Source organism: Corvus cornix, chromosome 7 (genome assembly GCF_000738735.6).
Source record: "Corvus cornix cornix isolate S_Up_H32 chromosome 7, ASM73873v5, whole genome shotgun sequence".
Lineage (NCBI taxonomy): Eukaryota > Metazoa > Chordata > Aves > Passeriformes > Corvidae > Corvus > Corvus cornix.
This window is the reverse complement of record NC_046337.1, coordinates 38,624,022-38,641,191: the sequence shown is the minus strand read 5'-3', so window position 1 is coordinate 38,641,191 and position 17,170 is coordinate 38,624,022. Positions and strand designations below refer to the sequence as shown.

The 17,170-nt window shown below is 50.6% G+C and overlaps 1 protein-coding gene and 1 pseudogene across 11 annotated transcripts in view; both read left to right on the top strand.

The window, feature by feature from the left end:
* HDAC4 (histone deacetylase 4) overlaps positions 1–8,683 on the top strand; it is a 175,475-nt gene extending 166,792 nt beyond the window's left edge. For all 11 annotated transcript variants that reach the window (XM_039554556.1, XM_039554557.1, XM_039554555.1 and 8 more), the window contains 4 exons: positions 1,213–1,346; positions 4,868–4,952; positions 6,014–6,155; positions 6,624–8,683. In XM_039554556.1, coding sequence (XP_039410490.1) covers positions 1,213–1,346; positions 4,868–4,952; positions 6,014–6,155; positions 6,624–6,663 — 401 coding nt within the window. In that variant the 3' untranslated portion in view covers positions 6,664–8,683. The remainder of the gene's footprint in view (positions 1–1,212; positions 1,347–4,867; positions 4,953–6,013; positions 6,156–6,623) is intronic.
* A 143-nt stretch (positions 8,684–8,826) lies between these two features.
* Positions 8,827–12,370, top strand: LOC104694603 (annotated as a pseudogene).
* The last annotated feature ends 4,800 nt before the right edge of the window (positions 12,371–17,170 follow it).

Here is a 17,170-nt window from a genome sequence, read left to right as displayed (position 1 = left end):
ATTTCTTCCTCCAGGATACCTTATTAAAATTTTGAGCTGAATATTTTTGCTCTCCACCTTTGAATTAATTACAGAGACCCACAAAAATCTCCTTTTTGCTTTGGGTCTGGGATGTTTTTGGGAGATGCACTGAAATCACCCTCCCCCCCACCAAGGTTATGTGGAGTTTACCTGGCTCTGTTTCATTCAAATTCATCCAGAGGACAGTTTTTCTTGCAAAAAAAGGTTTTATTACTATTTTTTAAGAGTTTGCTCCAGCCAGGAAAGTTGTTCTCTACAGTGAACTTTAAAACCTCGTAAGGGAGCTGAACCTATAAACTTTATATAAGAATAAAGCGCAGTAGATTTACAAGAGACAAGTTCCTTGAGATATCCAGAAACACTTGGGAAAGGGAAGGTCTTGTTTACCTGCTGGTTGAATTTGCTATGCTCTGCTCCTCTCACAAAACCACTTGCGGGATCAGCAGTGCATGTTTCTCTCTGCCTGTTAATTTGTTAATTTGCCGACTCGCAAAGGGGCTCGCTCCAAAGCGGGGAGCGGGGATGGAGGGTAGAAATTCCCTGGCTTTTCCTTGGTTGGCTCTTTTTTTATTTTTTATTTAATTCTTCCTAGAGGGGGGAAGGTTGCTTTGAGGACACGTTTTTTAAATCCTGCCCGCTCGGTTCTGTTTTGTTTAAAGGGGGCAGAAATGTATTGTGTGTCATCTGATCAAAGTGCCGGGTGCCCCTGGAATTTTTATAGCGTATTATAGCCGGGAAGAGCCGTCTGCTGAGAACGAGATGTCAAACCTAAATCTCTCTGGGGCACTGCACTGCTGCTCTCCCGACCCAAACTGTGCCGACTGCCCTTCCTCCCCCGCCGCAGCTCCCAAAGCAGCGCAGAAATCCGCCCCTTTCCCTGCTTCCAAAGGGAACCTTGGCTGCTGGGTTTAATTTGGGGTGCCGAGGGAGGGGTGGCAAGGGGAGGATGGTGGTGCTCTCACTGGGGAGAGCACCCCACAGCTCCATCTCAGGGCAGCCACGGCTGGAGTCGAGCGGCGAGCGCGTCGAAGCCCAACCTGGCTCGTGTTATGCGCTGAGCCCTTTCAAATCCCCGGTGGGTTTTTAATATGATGTAATTCCTCTCTCTAATTCTTTGATCCTTTGCCAGGAGCCCGATTCCAGCCACCACCTTTGCCCTTCTCCTGCATTTCCTCTGTTCCCTCGTTGCAGGCTTCGGGTACCTGACGAAGCAGCTGATGGGCCTGGCCGGGGGCCGCGTCGTGCTGGCCCTCGAGGGTGGCCACGACCTCACTGCCATCTGTGACGCCTCGGAGGCCTGTGTGTCTGCCCTGCTGGGAAACGAGGTACAGGCACCCCCAAAACCTCCTCCCCCCTGGGGTTTGGGCGTCTCATCCTCCCGTCTGCCAGGGTTCTGTCATTGTTTTGTGTCCTTCGGACACTTGGTGCTTTAAAGAGTGTTTGTTTTGTGCTTAAAAACCACCTGTGCTTTGCAGTCCCTGCGATGAGTGAAACAGCTAGGAATGGTTTTTTTGGGTTTGTTCTTGCTCCAAGTAATTTGCTTTGTGCTCTTTGAAAAACAAGCCTTTTAATTAATTTCTGAACTCGTTGTGCAAGCCTTCCCTTCTCTTTGCTCCCCTCTCTCGTCCTACAGCCCATGCCTGCTGCATGGGGCAGCTTGCTTGGCATGGTTTGCAGTTGGATGTTTTTCCCTGCAGTTACATTTTCTGTTTTCTGCACGTTGCTGTGTGGGAAAAGCCTTGGCTGTGTCAGAGGAATTGGCCAGAAAGGTTAGGGGGGGTGGTTGCAAGATGAGAGCAAGACAGAGAAGTACAGCAAGATTTTGGGTTCTGGAGAGCTCAGGGTATTTTCCTACAGAGAAAACTTTGGATACTCCATCTTTTCCGCCTTTTCCCCCCACTTTTAGTGTCAGTGGGATGAAAGATGCTACGTCTACACATCTTTGAAATCCCTGCAGTGATGGTGACTCCACCACTGCCCTGAGCAGCCTGATTCAATGCCTGAGCACACTTCCAGTGCAGGAGTTTTCCCTAATATCCAACCTAAACCTCCTCTGGTGCAACTTGAAACCACGTTTGTGGGTACGGTTAGTTTGGGCCAAGGTGCAGCACCAGAGAAGCTGGGTCTGTCTCCAGTGGGAGCTGGTTTCTGGGGAGGGTTGTAGTTCAGTGACCACCAGGTGTCTGGGAAGATGGAGAGGGAGCTCGGATCTGCATGGACGTGTGGAGCAGTTTGACTTCCAGCCTGTTGCAGAAGTGCTCTGAAAGGGGAGGCCGGAGTAGCCAGGCCAAGAGAGAAACCAGCTGGGATTTATCAGAAGCATCTGCTTCCATCATCCAGCATCCCAGCTCCCCGTGTCCAGGGAGCATCCTGCTCCTTGTGCTTGGCCAGGCAGCTCTCCTAAGGCTCTGGGCACGGGGAATGGCTCCAGCCTGCACTCAGCCCTCGGGAGGCAGCATGGAGACAGGGGGGTTCCTGCGGTGGGGCACTGGCACAGGTTTCATAGAGAAGCTGTGGCTGCCCCTGGATCCCTGGAAGTGTCCAAGGCCAGTTTGGATGAGATTTGGTTCAACCCAGGGTAGTGGAAAGTGTCCTTGCCCATGGCAGGGGGTGGGACTGGATGAGCTCTAAGGTCCCTTCCAACCCAAACCATGCTGGGATTCTGTGAGGTGTTTATTGCAGCAGCCATCTGCTTTAAGCTGTCACCACAGACAATTCCTCTGGCTCCATCCACTTCTGGGTGCAGGATGCACTTTGAAAGGGAAGCAGTGGGAATTACGCCTGGAGGATGTCATTCCTCCTGCTCAACGTGCTCCTAGGTAAATAAGTGCTTGATCCAAGCCATGGATGTGTTTGGGAGTGTGAGGGTGTGGGGAGAGCTCAACACTCAGGGTACCTTGGGTGTTGTGAGCTGCCCGAGTGGTTTCATTGAGCAGAGGGAATATTGATCCTTAAAGGTAAAACCCACTGATTATTTCAATCACAGCTACAAGGCACTTTAGGACACCTGAACCCAGACCTGTTCTCACTTGTCCTAGGTGGGCTGTGCAGATAGGATTTGATTCCCTGGTTTACCCACACATCAGAAAGCAGGAAGCACTCGTTTTATCCAGGTCTTTCCTCGAACCTTTTGAAGGCAGGGAAGTCGGGGGGCACGGCCGCAGCTCTGTGCCGCGGCCCTTTGATGCGGTTTGATGTACGGCGTGCCGGAGGATCCCGCCTGCACACACTTGGACAGGCAGCTGCGGCCAGGGCGGCCTGCAGGGAGCTGGGCTGGCTCAGGAGCCGCCCGGAGCTGCACCGGGGCCGGTAGGAAATGAGGGGAACGGTGCCAGTCCCCCGAGCGTCGGCGCAGATCAAACCTCGCGCGAGCGCAGGAGCCGCCTCCTTTCCTTTCCAACTGCCGGGAAATTGCCCCAGAGCTGGGCTGTGCAGCCGGTGGCTGCGCTGGGGAGGGGCTCAGGGCTGCCTGCACTGCTGTGGTGGCAGAACGCTGCAAAGCTCACGGGGCTTCAGTGGAAATCAGAGCTGGGTTTGGTGCAGGGAGAGACGCTCCTATGCAGTCTGAGAGAGTTTGGGTTGTCCAGCCTGGAGAAGGCTCCAGGGAGAAGTCGTCCAGTGCCAAAAGGGGCTTCAAGAGAGCTGGACAGGAACTTTGGACAAGGTCCTGAAGGGACAGGAAAAGGGGGAATGGTTTTAATCCATTTTAACCACAGAGGGCAGCATCAGGTGGGATACTGGGAAGGAATTGTTCCCTGGGGGGGTGGGGAGGCCCTGGCACAGGGTGCCCAGAGCAGCTGTGGCTGCCCCTGGATCCCAGGCAGTGTCCAAGGCCAGGCTGGACATTGGGGCTTGGAGCAACCTGGGACAGTGGGAGGTGTCCCTGCCATGGCAGGGGTGGGATGGGCTCTAAGATCCCTTCCAACGCCCAGCATTCCATGACTCCATGATTCTGAGGCCTGCTGATGACAATCCAGACCAGTAAGCCACCATTCCTCTCCCATTACCCTGCAGAGCTGCTCAGTCCATCGTGGGCATCACCAGCCTCTGCCCTTCAAACAAGAAGGGAATAACAACCAGGTGCCTCATGCCCTGAGGGTTTTGCTCCCTTTTCCACAGGCTGAGGCTGTTTGGGAGTGTTGTTTCAGGAGGAGGAGTGTGCTCTGGAATCAGGAACGTGCTTTGTCTCAGTGTCAACCAAGAGGCCTTGGAAAGCTCTTGCTTAAAGGCTCATCCAGGAATTGCTTTTGCCTTCACTTAATGTCATGCAGAAACCAGTTTGGAGCAGAACTATTTTTAGAGAGGAGAATTAATAAGAAGTGCAATCCATAATTACTAAATCTGGAATGCAGCATCCCGTGAAGTACCTATGGAATGGCTACCATGTGCTCATAAGAGCAGTCTTGGCTGCAGCTTCTCTTGGCTTTGAGCAGAAGTTAAACTTTGCCATAGATATTTTTAACTATTGAACTCTGGCTGTTCTTTGCTGGGGAACATCCCTGGTTGGGCCTTGAGTGCTGTTTTCAGCACAGTTAACAGCAGTGGACATCTCTTGTTCTGGACAGCCCACCTTGGAGGTTTGGGATGAATTCATTCACTCGTGGAGAACCTGGGAGGGCAGACGTGTCTCCTCTTCTTGGCTTTTTCTAAAGGAAATCAAATAAATGCTAGAACATCCCTCCAGCAGTGCTGTCAGGCCTTTCCCTGGGATGGCACAGGCACATTCCCACTGCAAAACTGACCCGTGGAAGATGGAATGGGATGAGCTTTAATGTCCCTTCCCACCCAAACCATTCTGGGATTCAATGGTAACATTTCTCTGGTGTTCCTCTCTCTCTCCCCCCAGCTTGACCCTCTTCCAGAGAAGGTTTTCCAGCAGAGAGCAAATGCTAACGCGGTGCATTCCATGGAGAAAGTCATCGAGATCCACAGTGAGTGCAGCCCCACTGACCCAGCTGGTTCCCTGGGGGGCACCCCGTGGGCTTCTCCATCGCTCTGCCAGCTCCATGTTCCCATTTCCTGGCAGTCTCTGCACCCTGAACTGGGTTTGTGCAGCCACAAACTGGTGTTGCTGGGGATGGAGCCATGCCCAGCAAGGCTTTAGTCCTTGAGGGGGAATTACAGAATGAGAGCACGGCTTAGGGTTGGGAAAGACCTTCAGGATGGTCCAGTCCAACTGTTAACCCAACACTGATTAAAGCTCTCCAATCTCTGCTAAGGACAGACCGTGCTGTCATTAGAGGGTGTATTATTTCTTCAAAAGCAATTAAGTATCTCTGAATAACACCAGTCTCATTGGGTGTTGTGGCACCCCTTAATTAAAGAGTAGATAGGCATGGAAGTGAAACAGGCTCTCAGGCACAGGCTGGGATTCTTGGGACGTCCTGAGCAGGGCCAGGAGCTGGACTCGATGATCCCTCTAGGTCCCTTCCAAGGATATTCTATGAACGTTGCTGGAAGTTGTTGATATTTTAGGTTTATTTAGCCAAGAAAGTTAAAATCATTGTATCGAAACTTCTTTAGGAAATTCTTTCCTCTGGAGCCTTCCCTGTGGTCTTCCCCAAGCAAAAGGGTGTCAAACTGCTGACATAAAAAATACATTGGAGGTTGAAGCTTGGAGGTGATCTTGGAGGTCTTTTCCAACCTTAATGCTTCTAAATACACCTTGGACTTCTTTAGTCTTCGGTGATTTGCTCACTGAAAGCACGTGGCAGGATCCACGTGATCAGTAGCTGGATCCAGATCTGGACTGCATCCTTCCCTGTCCCACAGTTTTGGTAGAGAGACACTTCCAGGCGCATTTGTCCTTAGGTCTGGAAGTTTCTGAGGGATTCGAGGTGGGAAAGGAGTTACTTTGTGAGCACCTAAGGCCCTTGGAGTGAGAGTCGGGATCAGACGAGTCTTCCCTGGGCAGTTCTGAGCCAGCGGCTGGGTTTGGGAAAGCAGGAGCAGTCATGGTGCTCTGATGGCCCTGTTGTCACCTCTCCCCCAGGCAAGTACTGGCATTCCCTGCAGCGTTTCGCCTCCACGGTGGGATATTCCCTGGTGGAGGCCCAGAAGTGTGAGAACGAGGAGGCGGAAACGGTGACGGCCATGGCATCGCTGTCGGTGGGCGTGAAGCCAGCGGAGAAGCGGTCAGTGGTTTTCCATCCATCTGTCCATCCTCACATTTCCGGCTCTGCTCAGGCACGAGGAGCCGCCTTCCTGGTTAATCCTGTCCCTTCAGCTACTGCTGCTGCATTCCCCACATCCCCTGGCCTCTGTGGGTTCCCAGAAGTCCTCCCGGGCTGCAGGAGAGCAGCAGAGCCATGAGCTCTGTGGCTGAGCCTTCTGCTCTGAGCGTGGCTTTGGACCACGAGAGGGAATTTATTTTGCTGTGGAAAATGTTAACGTTGCCCAAGTGCAAACAGATTGTCCAAAACCCCTTTGTGGTGGCAAGTTTAATTCCAGGTGAGCCAGCTGATCCGAGCTGGCAGGGTGGGAAGGTGATGGGAACATGAGGAGTGAGACTTGGCACCACACATTGTCCAACTATGTCATGCCCAACCCTCTTTTCTCTCTCCCCACCCTCTCCCACCCTGCCTGGCTGTGCAATCCCTCAGACCTGAGGACGAGCCCATGGAAGAGGAGCCGCCCCTGTAGCATCCACCTTCGAGCTGGAGTTCTCCTGTCTGTTCGTCTTCGTCTTGAAGCTCTGCCAAGAAGCTTTCTCTTGTTACTCCTGCGTCCTGTCGCGGTTATTTCCCGAACACGGAAGGACAGCCAGGCGTAAAGCAAAGCAAGCGACACAAAAATCAAATCTCTCCGCATCTTTGAGTCTCTTTTTGCCGAAAAACCGCTGGTGAAGAGCAGCAAAGGACTGACACGTTGGGCACTCTTCCTCTGGTCCTCACCAGGAGCGGAAAGAGGAACGACGCCCGGGAAGTCTTTGGCAGAGTTGCCAAACAAAAACAAACAAACAAACAAACAAAACACGAGAATAATAAAGAAATCAAAGATTCAGCAACACAAATCAAACAAACCTTAACGTAAAACTGGTGCTTACAAAGTTGATCACCCACAACTGAGCAATCTCCGCTTGAACCACTCGACCCATCGTGTACTTTCATTTCTTGGATATTTGGAAATGGCTCTTGCCTGCCTGTGAGTCAACGACAGCTCTTGTCGGAACGGGAACGTTGGGAAATGATGGTGAATTTTTAACGGGGAGGGACAGGGAACAAGGGACTCATCTGACACCTAAAGGAAAGGGAAGGAGAAGGGGGGGGAACGGTAGCCCGGATGGAGTCGGCTTTATTGTCTCCAAAGCCATCTGAAGATGAGTTTGTGCCTTTTTTTTTAATTGATGGATTTGGTGCAGCTGGATTTTCTGAAGTTTGAGGAACAATGCCTTAAGTAAAAATTAATTAAAAAAAAAAAAACAAACAAAACACACACACACAAAAAAAAAAAAAAAAGGAAAAAAAAAGAAAAAAAAAAAGAAAAATAAACCACAAAGAACACAGCAGTTCCTGAATATTTTTCCTCTGGTTGGGAAAGCCAAGGACTGCCATCAGGAAGGAAGACTTTTTGGCTTGTGCTGGCATGATGGTGGGAAGCAGGCATCAGCTGAACAGAGCGTCTCCAAAAACTGTCGACAAGTTTGGATTTGTTTTGTTTTCTTTCATTGCTGTTTCAGAGAAAAAAAAAAAAAGGAAAAAAGGAAAAAAAAAAAAAGGAAAAAAAAAAATTAAGGTAGTTGCCAAAAAAAGTGGCAAATACTGTTGGGTCTTTGAAATTCAACCATTTTTAACAACCAATTTTCAAATGTTTTCTCTCTCTTCTACATTATCTAGTAATTGAACTTACCAATTTGGTTGTCGAAGCATGTATTAGACACAAATGCAGGTTTTAAGACTGGAATGCTTTTTATGAAAAGCAACTAGCATGAGATATTGCTTAAATTGTTAGGTATAAATATATATGTGTGTATAATGTATATTCCAAATGTATTCCAAGCTTAGAAACCGGATTCCTATGAATTATTGAGAAAAATATTTATGATGCATTTATAGAAAACCAGAAAAAACTATATGTAATAAATGCATACTCTAACAGTAGCCATTGGAAGCTCCCTAGGGACAGATTTGGGAATTGGAACGTCAAAGGTGCTTTTGGAAAAGGATCCAGGTTGAAACTCGAGGACTTTTCAGGCGACAGGTTGGGAAGTTTTTCAGAAAGCCAACACTTTAGCCACTGGGCAACTACCCTAAACATTTGTATTTTAATTTAAGGTTTTTAGTTGTGATCCTTTTCTAACAAAAACGAGAAAAAAAAGAGTTTTTTATAGCAAAGACGCTGAATTTGCTGTTAATTTTTATATGGATATTTCCTGAAACCCTCCGGAAGCCTTGTTTGTGTGACTCTGACATTTCTTTTCCATTTGGCAGGTTTCCTTTCCGAACGGCAATAGCATCTAAACCTTTCTTCCTCCCTCTTTTCTTGCTTGTACATGGATTTTCCTTTTTTTTTTTATTTTCCTTAATTTTTTTTTTTTAATTTTTTAATTTTCCGTATGATTTTCTCTCCTTTTTCCTCAACTCTTTTGTACAGTGAGCAGCTTTCTGCAGGTGTAAGGAACTGTGGGCAGACCGACAGAGTTTATTTTTTTCTGGGAAAGGGGGCGTTTTTTTACCGAGGAGGAGGAGGAGGGACCGTGATGGGCTCTTTTGTGTGCCGATTCCGACTGTATATTTCCTCAGCTCTCTTGTCGTAGCTCTGTAAAGAAAATAAGGAATTTTCTTACCTGGTAGCACTCGGTGGGCGATGCCTTTGTCCGGCCGTGGCTCCTGGCGCTGCCTGCCCTCGGCAAGGCCCGTTGGACACTCCGGGACCGCTGGCGTTTTCTCTCCGCCGGACACGCCCGCAAATTCCCCACCTCCTCTCTCCCTCTTTTTCTCTCCTCTTCTTCTTCTTCTTCCCGGCGCTGGGAGGGGTTTTGGAGGTCTTTTTTTTCTGCCCCCCACCCCGAGGAGGTCGTTGCCTCCCGGGAAGGCCGCGAGCCCTGCCACGGAGAGCGGAGCGTCTTGGGTGCCCGCTCCCAGCAGTGTAGGACAGCACATCCCTCTTCCCAGCGCAGCTTCCCCCTAACCACCCTGCTTTCATCCTCTTCCCACGGTGACTGGCGGGGCCGCTTCCAGTAACTTCTCTTCTTTCCAGTTCTTGAAGCAGCTGCTTTCATTCCGTTCAGGACTCGCTGGCGGGAGGAATCGGGAGCGTAACCCCACGCGTGAGCGAATGCAGGAGGCTTTTGTTTCCTTCCTCGATTTCTAGCGCAGTTTCAAAACCAGACACTACAGTATTTGAGTTGTGCAGACCCAAGTACATCCTAGAACCCCAAAAGCCCCGGTTGCAAGGCTCGTCCTCAGCATATCCTAACCCTCCCCCCCCCCCATCCTGGGGATATTGTGGTTTGGGGTCTTTGTCCATCCGACCACGCTGCTGCTGTGATCCCAAATCCATCCGGCTGCCGAACCTGGTGACTGGCGTGGGTTTTTGCTCCCTGTGCCGTGGGCAGTGCCCCTGTTTACACCTCCCTTTGTGTTGTCAGCTCTTCCCCGGAAGGTTTTTGACATTTCTCCTCCCGGTTCGTGGCAAAGCTTTTTCCTTCCTTTTTGCGTTCCCGGGAGCCACCGGCCGACCGTGCTGAGCTGGTTCCTTTGGAAAATCCGGAGGAGCTTGTCGGGATGCCACCTTCCTTCCTTCCTTCCTTCCTTCCTTTCCATCCTTGACCTCAGCTTTTTTGCCGGGGTGGAAAGATTTTTCCCGAGCCGTCAGAGCTCGTCTCCTCCAGACTCCCGGCGACGTGGATTTTGTTTCGCAGCATCCCCCTCTTCCCTGGGAACGCTCTGCCCTGGGGCGTGACCTTCCCTGGGGATGCTCTTCCCCGGGGATGCTTTCTGGGGCCGGCGCAGGCACAGAGAGAGGGGAGGGAGCCGTCGTTTTGAGGCTCTCCAGGGGTTTTTTCACCTTTTTGAGCCATTAAAGCTTCTTCATTTCAGATGACTTTGCCACGGGGCGGCCGTGCCAGCGGGGCGGGAGCCCGGGATGCTCCCGCACCCAGCACGTGCTGCCCAGGGCATCCTTTGTACCTGCTTGGGAAGAACAGGAACATCTTTCAGTCCTCTTTACAGTGAAGTGAGCCAGTTTGCAGTACAACAAGTAACCAGTTGGGGGGGGGGGGGGGTTTGTTGGGGTTTTTTTTGGGGGGGGGTTTTTGTTGGTTTGGTTTTTTTTTTGTTGTTACTTTCGATACAAAACATTCCTTTTTTTATTAGTGACGGTCATGTATTCATTCCATTCTTCCTTTTGTAAACTTTTTTGGGCCCACGTTCTTTTACGGGCATTGATATATATAAATATATATATATAAATATATATGAATATATTTTTTTAAGTTTCCTACACCTTGAGGTTGCATGGTCTGTAAGGTTGGCATGTCTTTATATTGTATACAGATTTTGCACGCCAAACTGGCAGCTTTGAAAACGATAACAAGAAAAAAAACAAAAACAAAAACAAACAAAAAAAATTATAAGAGGTGGTTTGGGGGTTTTTTTGGGTTGGTTTCTGTTTTGTTTTGTTTTTATATTGGTTTTTTTTTTCCTCTCGTGGCATTTGTGGAGACTAAAGGTTGGGATGTTGTTGTCACACACACACACACTCACCCACGCAGCGACACACAAAGGAAGGAGAGTGGGAATTCTTTTTTTTTTTTTTTTTGGAGTCTTACTGAACTTAATAAGAAGAAATTGTGCTTTTTATTGTTAAAAAGAGTAAATAAAGGAAAAAAAAAAAAGGACTACTTAAACATTTCTCATTTTAAGAAGAAAAGAAAAAAACTAAGACGTTTATCTAGCACTTGTGACTTACCAATAATAGAGTTTATTGTATTTATGTGGAAACAGTGTTTTTAGGGAAACTACGCCGAACACACCAAGTAAACTGCCTGTGTCATTATTATTATTATTATTATTATTATTGTTATTATTATTATTTCCCTTTGGGTTGGTGTTTTTGCTTTGATTTCTCGGCTGGGTGGGGAGGTTGGATGCATCCCTTGTGTCAACACACGGAGTCGTTCATTCCGAGGAGCCGGACGGACGGACGGACGGACGGGGAGGACTTTAAGGAGTTAACTCTTCAGCACAGCTGCGTTAACTTTTTTAAGAAATTACTTTTACATGATGTATTATTGCTCGGTTTCACTTTAAGCAGTCGTGTACTGTGCAACACTGTGGTTTAAAAACGAGACTTTACAGCGAAAGGCAAAACGTGTTTCTTCATTGTCACGAAGTTGGGCTCGTTCTCAGCTCATCTTCACTTTGTCTTTGATATTGATGATGAAAAAAGAAAAAAAAAAAAGGTATCCTATTGAAAGAAAATAAATTAACACTTTTTCTGTGCTCCATAGTGGAGGCGCTATTTTCCAATTTATGAGGATGACAAACTTATATATATAATATATATATAAAAGTGGGGGCGGGGAGGGGGGGGGAAGGGGTTGAAACATTATTCACCCGAGAGCTTATTACAGATATGTAGTATCAAAAAGTTGTAACTATATTATATTCTACTTTATACCTATACATGCTCAGTATGACGTCACCATTGGTAGCAGCTACCGGTTTACGCTGTAATTTAGACACAATTTCACTCTTATTGTATGGACCCTACTTTCAGTGATGGTAGCATTCTTTGTGCTCGATTTCCCGATGGTCCTTTCTTTTAAATCGGTGGAGTTGGAATATTTTTTCTCATTCTTGTTTTTTCTTTCTTTGGTTTTCTTTTGTTTTTATTTCATTTTCCTCTTTTTATTTCGTTTTACCTTTTTTTTCTTTTTTTTTTTTTTTACTGGCCAATGGTGTCTTTCTCTGACAGTACCGACTTCAATTTCAACTTTATTAGGAGTCCAGTATTTTGTACCACATTATGACAACTTGTTATTCTTGTGGTGTAAATAAAAGAAAAAAGTTAATTATAGTACCACCCAGGTTTCTGCTGCTGATCTTCTTTCCTTCCTTTTCTGGAATGGGACGTTTCATCTGCTGGGTTCTTGGTGTCCTGGAGGGGGGTCTCGGTGCCAGAGTGGCTTTTTTGAGCAAAATACACCCGTGTCTACCTCGGGGTGTTCATGGAAAAGTTCCCAGAGCTTCCCAGTTCCTTGTGGCTCCCAGGTGCGTGTTGAAAAGTGCCTGCAAAACAAAAATTGAGTTTCCAGGTGAAGCAGCTCCACCTTTATACCTTTCATGGCCTTTTCCAGAGTGTTTTCCCTCTAATTGGCTTCCTGGTTGTCCCTGGAGCCCCCTGAACCCTCCAAAATCCAGCTGCCCCATGTGCATTGCCTGGAATTGTCCTCTGCTCGCGGGGGAAGAGGCCACACTCCAGTTCTGGGCTCCTTCCAGTGACTCCCAGGAGAAGCAGCCAGGTTGGTGTTCACGGGCTCTGCAGGGCTCCTCGTGGGAGGGGCAGGGGGGAGCTCACAGGGAGAACTTGGGATCATCACAATTCCCTCAGCAGTGAAGCTGCTTCAGCACGATTCATGGGAATCATGGAATGGTTTGGGTTGGAAGGATCCAGGATGTCCCATCCCATCCCATCCCATCCCATCCCATCCCATCCCATCCCATCCCATCCCACCTCCTGCCATGGGCAGGGACCCGTCCCACTGTCCCAGGCTGCTCCAAGCCCCAATGTCCAACCTGGCCTGGGACACTGCCAGGGATCCAGGGGCAGCCCCAGCTGCTCTGGGCACCCTGTGCCAGGGCCTGCCCACCCTCCCAGGGAACGATTCCTTCCCAATATCCCATCCAGCCCTGCCCTCTGGCACTGGGAAGCCATTCCCTGTGTCCTGTCCTTCCATCCCAAGTCCCTCTGCAGCTCTCCTGGAGCCCCCTTAGGCTCTGAGGTCTCCCTGGAGCCTGTATTTGTGGCAGATGTGGGTGTGGTGATTGTTTTAGGACCATGATCTGGGGCTTCCAGCCTGGCTGGGAGGGCACCTGCAGCTCCCTTGAGCAGAGCCAGGGGTGCTCCTCTGGGCAGAAGGCTGGGAAGGGGCTCGCAGGAGCTGGGGGAGCTCCTTTCTGGGAGTGAAATCCCACTGCTGGGCGATCCAGCTGAGGCAGAGGCCTGGTTTTGAGGGGTGGGGGCTGTTTCAGACATGATCCCAGTCCCTGTGCCAGGCATAATCTCACCTGGAATGCTCTGAGCTCACTGTGGGCACAGGGACACAAACCTGAGGGGAGGGAGGGTTGAACTCGATGCTATGGCACCTGCTGCTTTAGCCATGGGGATTTTTACAGCCAGAAATCTGTTAATCCCAAGGAAAACAGCATTGTCCTGCAATGAATGTGATCCAACACCATTCTGAGGTGGTTCCCTCTTGGCTCCTCCGATGTGTGCCCGTGGCTGGGTGTGAGGGATGGATGCCTGGCCTGGCACTGGGGTGAGTGATGCCCCACACCCTTCCCAGGGTTCTCCCAGGGTTTCATTTTCTTCATTTCACTTGTTTTCCTAATATTTTTAAAGGAGGAAGAGGCAGCTTCTCCCTCTGGGCAGCAAGTCAAGGCTCTGTGCTTTAGATGGATGTCTGTGGCAGTGGGAGCCCTGCAGGGGGAAGAGCAGGGTCCAATATTAAATGTACAACCCGAGCACGCGGTGGGCAGGAGTTCAGTCTGTGCCAGCAAAATGTCCTGGATTTATGATGGGATTTGGATCTGTGTGGAGTGGAAACTTTTTCCTAAAAAGTGCTGGTGCAGGGTTCATCTCTTAGGGGGTTCTCTGAAGCTCTCTGAGGGACCTGGGAACTCATTTGTTTCCCCTGCCTGGATCTGATGTGTCGGTGTCACTGCAACTTTGTCTCTGCAAAGTTGTCCTGGGATAGAGAAAATGCTTGGAAAAATAGCATGTGGGGTGAAATTCCAGGGGACGTCAAAGGGACTGGGAGTTCCTGGCAGGGAGAGGCTGGGAAGTGCTTCCCACTGCTTCCCTGGAGGAAAAACCTGTGATAATTGATGGAAAGGTGCAGTAACAGGGTCACGTCCAGGAATTTAAGAGCTTTCTGTCTGGGTATGGGAGGAAAAGCCAAAGCTGGCCCAAGGAAGGAGAAAGTTCATGACAAGAGGGACACGGAGGGGCTGGAGCGTGTCCAGAGAAGGGAACAGAGCTGGGAAAGGGGCTCAGCCTGGAGCAAAGGAGGCTCAGGGGGGACCTTGTGGCTCTGCACAAGTCCCTGACAGGAGGGGGCAGCCGGGGGGAAATCGGGCTCTGCTGCCAGGGAACAGGGACAGAAGGAGAGGGAATGGCCTCAAATTGCACCAGGCGAGGAATTAGGGAAAATGTCTTCCCTGAAATGGTGGCCAGACCTTGGAATGGGCTGTCCAGGGCAGCCACCACCCCTGGAAGGGTTCCAAAAGCGGGCAGGTTGTAGCCAGGCCCTCACTCACTCCCTGCAGCAGGATGGGAGAGGAAAGGAGAGGAGAGGGAGAAGTGGGAAAGCTCGTGGGTCAGATGAGGACGGGTTAGAAAGTGCAAGGGCCGGGGGGTCGAGCAGGAAGAAAAATCCAAGGGAAGGGCTGGCAAACCATCCCTGAATGGAAAGCGGCTGCTGCAGGAGCTGCTCAGGGAACAAACCTCTGGAGGCACCTGAAATCCAGGGCTCCCCAGCAGGGCTGTTCGCAGAGCAGGAGAGGATGAGTTTTCAGGACTGTGGTGGTGCTAAAAACGCAGCTCCCCGGGCTGTGGGGAAGGCACAGTCTGCCTTTTTTCCAGCAGCACAAGCTGGCAAAGCCAATTCCTGCTGAGGATGGGGAATAGATTCCCGTTTCACAGCTGTGCTAATGGAAGGCCTCAGCAGGAACAGAGCAAATGCCGCACTAATTACGGGCTCTGAGGGAAAGGATCCTGCCTGGGGGACACACAGAGGTGTCTTCTGGATGGCCACGAGGGAAGAGCAAACCTCTGCCCACGTTTACAGCAAATTGAATGATTCAGTGGCAGAGGGAAATGTTTTGGGCCAGGCCTTGAGGGAAGGTGGTGGCACAGGCTGCTCTCTCCAGGGCTTCTCTGCCTGGCCAAGCTGCTGCTCCTTGGAAGGGAGTGTAGGAGGTTGAAACAAAAGCACCCCAAAATCTCACTCCTGCACAGCAAAAGTGGGGAAAACACTTCCTGTGTAGGTTGGATCACACAGCCGGAGCATCAGTGCGCACCAGCCACAGACAGGTGCCCTTTATCTGATTTATTACCCGTCTTTTGAGCCTTTTGCATCTATTTTTTTTATCAATTCATTCCCCTGCCCCAAGGAGGAAGGTTTGGAATCACAGAATCACAGAAAGGGACTTTAAAGATCATCTTGTTCCACCCCCCGCCATGGCCAGGGACTCCAAATTCAGTGCAATTAAAGAAGGGGAAAAAAAGGCTTTTTACTGTATTTAGGAGGATGAGGGTGCAGACAGAACTGTGCATTTGTGCTGTATCAAGGCACAATTATCCAATGGTCACCAGCTTCAGAGCGCCTGCAGGAACAAGAAACCTGTTTTCCATTAAATCAGGCAGGGGACGGGGAGCAATTCCTGGGCTTTAAAGGTGATTAAATACCCAGAGTCCTCGAGCGAGCTTTCAGAATTTCACTCTTCAATTACAGGTTCGAGTTTGAAAGGGGGGGGAAAAAAAAAAATTAAAGAAAAAAGAAGAATTCCCTCCTTCCCCACCAGCACAGAGCAATTCCTGCAATCCTCCCCCAATCCCCGTGGATAACGCAGCCAGCCCAGGCTTAGCAGCTGCCTTTGAGCCGGCTGGGTTCAGCCGCTGGTGAGCGGCAGGAATTTCTGGAGCCCGTTTATCCAGGAGGAGGTCCCGGCCCCCAGCCCAGCCCTGCCCTGCCCAGCCCAGCCCAGCCCAGCCCATCCCATCCCCGGCAGTGCTGCCCCGGGGCTGCTCCCGAATCGTTCTGTGCTGCAGCAGGAGGAACAGCGGGAGCGAAAGGGATGGGAAAAGTGGCTTTGGGAAAGGTGGAGAGAACTCCGTCTGGGAAAGGGAGGGAAGCTGAAGCAGAGACGGGGTGGGGGAAAACTCCGCTGGGAGCATCCCGAGCGCATCCCGAACCCTGCCAAGCCTGGGGAGCAGAGGGAAGAGGGGCTGCACCCCCCAGCTGTTTTTAGGGGATGTCTGCAGGATGGGGCAGCCAGGTGCCCAATCGCAGCTCCGAGGGATGCAGCATGGGAGGAGGATGAGGAGGAGGAGGCTGTGGAATACCTGCACACCCAAGCCACAGAGCGGCTTCCTGTAGCTCTGGCTGGAAGCTCAGCCAGGCCTGCCTGGTTCCCCCTGGGCTGATGGATGGTGGCCCCTGACTCACTGGGACACTTTCCCTGGTTCCAGGGGACAGGGGATGCTCAGCCTGTGGCTGGTGAGGCAGCTCCGTGCTGGGGATAACAAATTGCCTTGGCCAGGTGGATCTGCTGGGCTCCAGCAGGGCCCTGTGCTGTGCCAGATCCCGGGAGTGCTGAAAACGAGACTGGAATTGAGTTATTCCGGGCGAGCTGCAGGCTAATTCCTCTTTCATCTAAAGCCTTCTTGTGTTTGACCTCTCTGCCCTTTATCTGCGACGGGAAATTTGATTTGCACTGTTATTCCAAAACAATTCCTCTCGGTCCCCTTTGTGAGGCAAGAAAGGCAGGACTTAGGGCTTAAGTATCCAGGGCTGCTTCCCAGCTCTGTGGTGGGGAGGCTTGGAGGGGGATGGAAGGGAGAGGAATCCAAGCAGGGCAGGGAAGTGTCTGCAGGTTCCACCTGGGCTCCTCCAGAGCGCATCTCGGATCCGCTCTGGAGACAGCTGGAGCGGGCCCTCGTTCCCAAGGATCCTGGCTCCCCATGCTGGTGCTGCCGGGCCGCTCAGCCCGTCCTTCCCGGGGCAGGGCCATGCAGCTTCCCGAGCTGAACCCTGCTGGCCTTCCGTCTGGAGGCGGGGAAGTCACTCAGGAACACGGAACTTGGCGGCTCCCAGCAGTCGGAAGACACTGTGCCTTGGATTTATCGTGGAATCATAAAGGTTGGAAAAGCCCTCTGAGAGGCCTGAGTCCAAGCATTCCCCCAGCACTGCCAAGCCCACCAC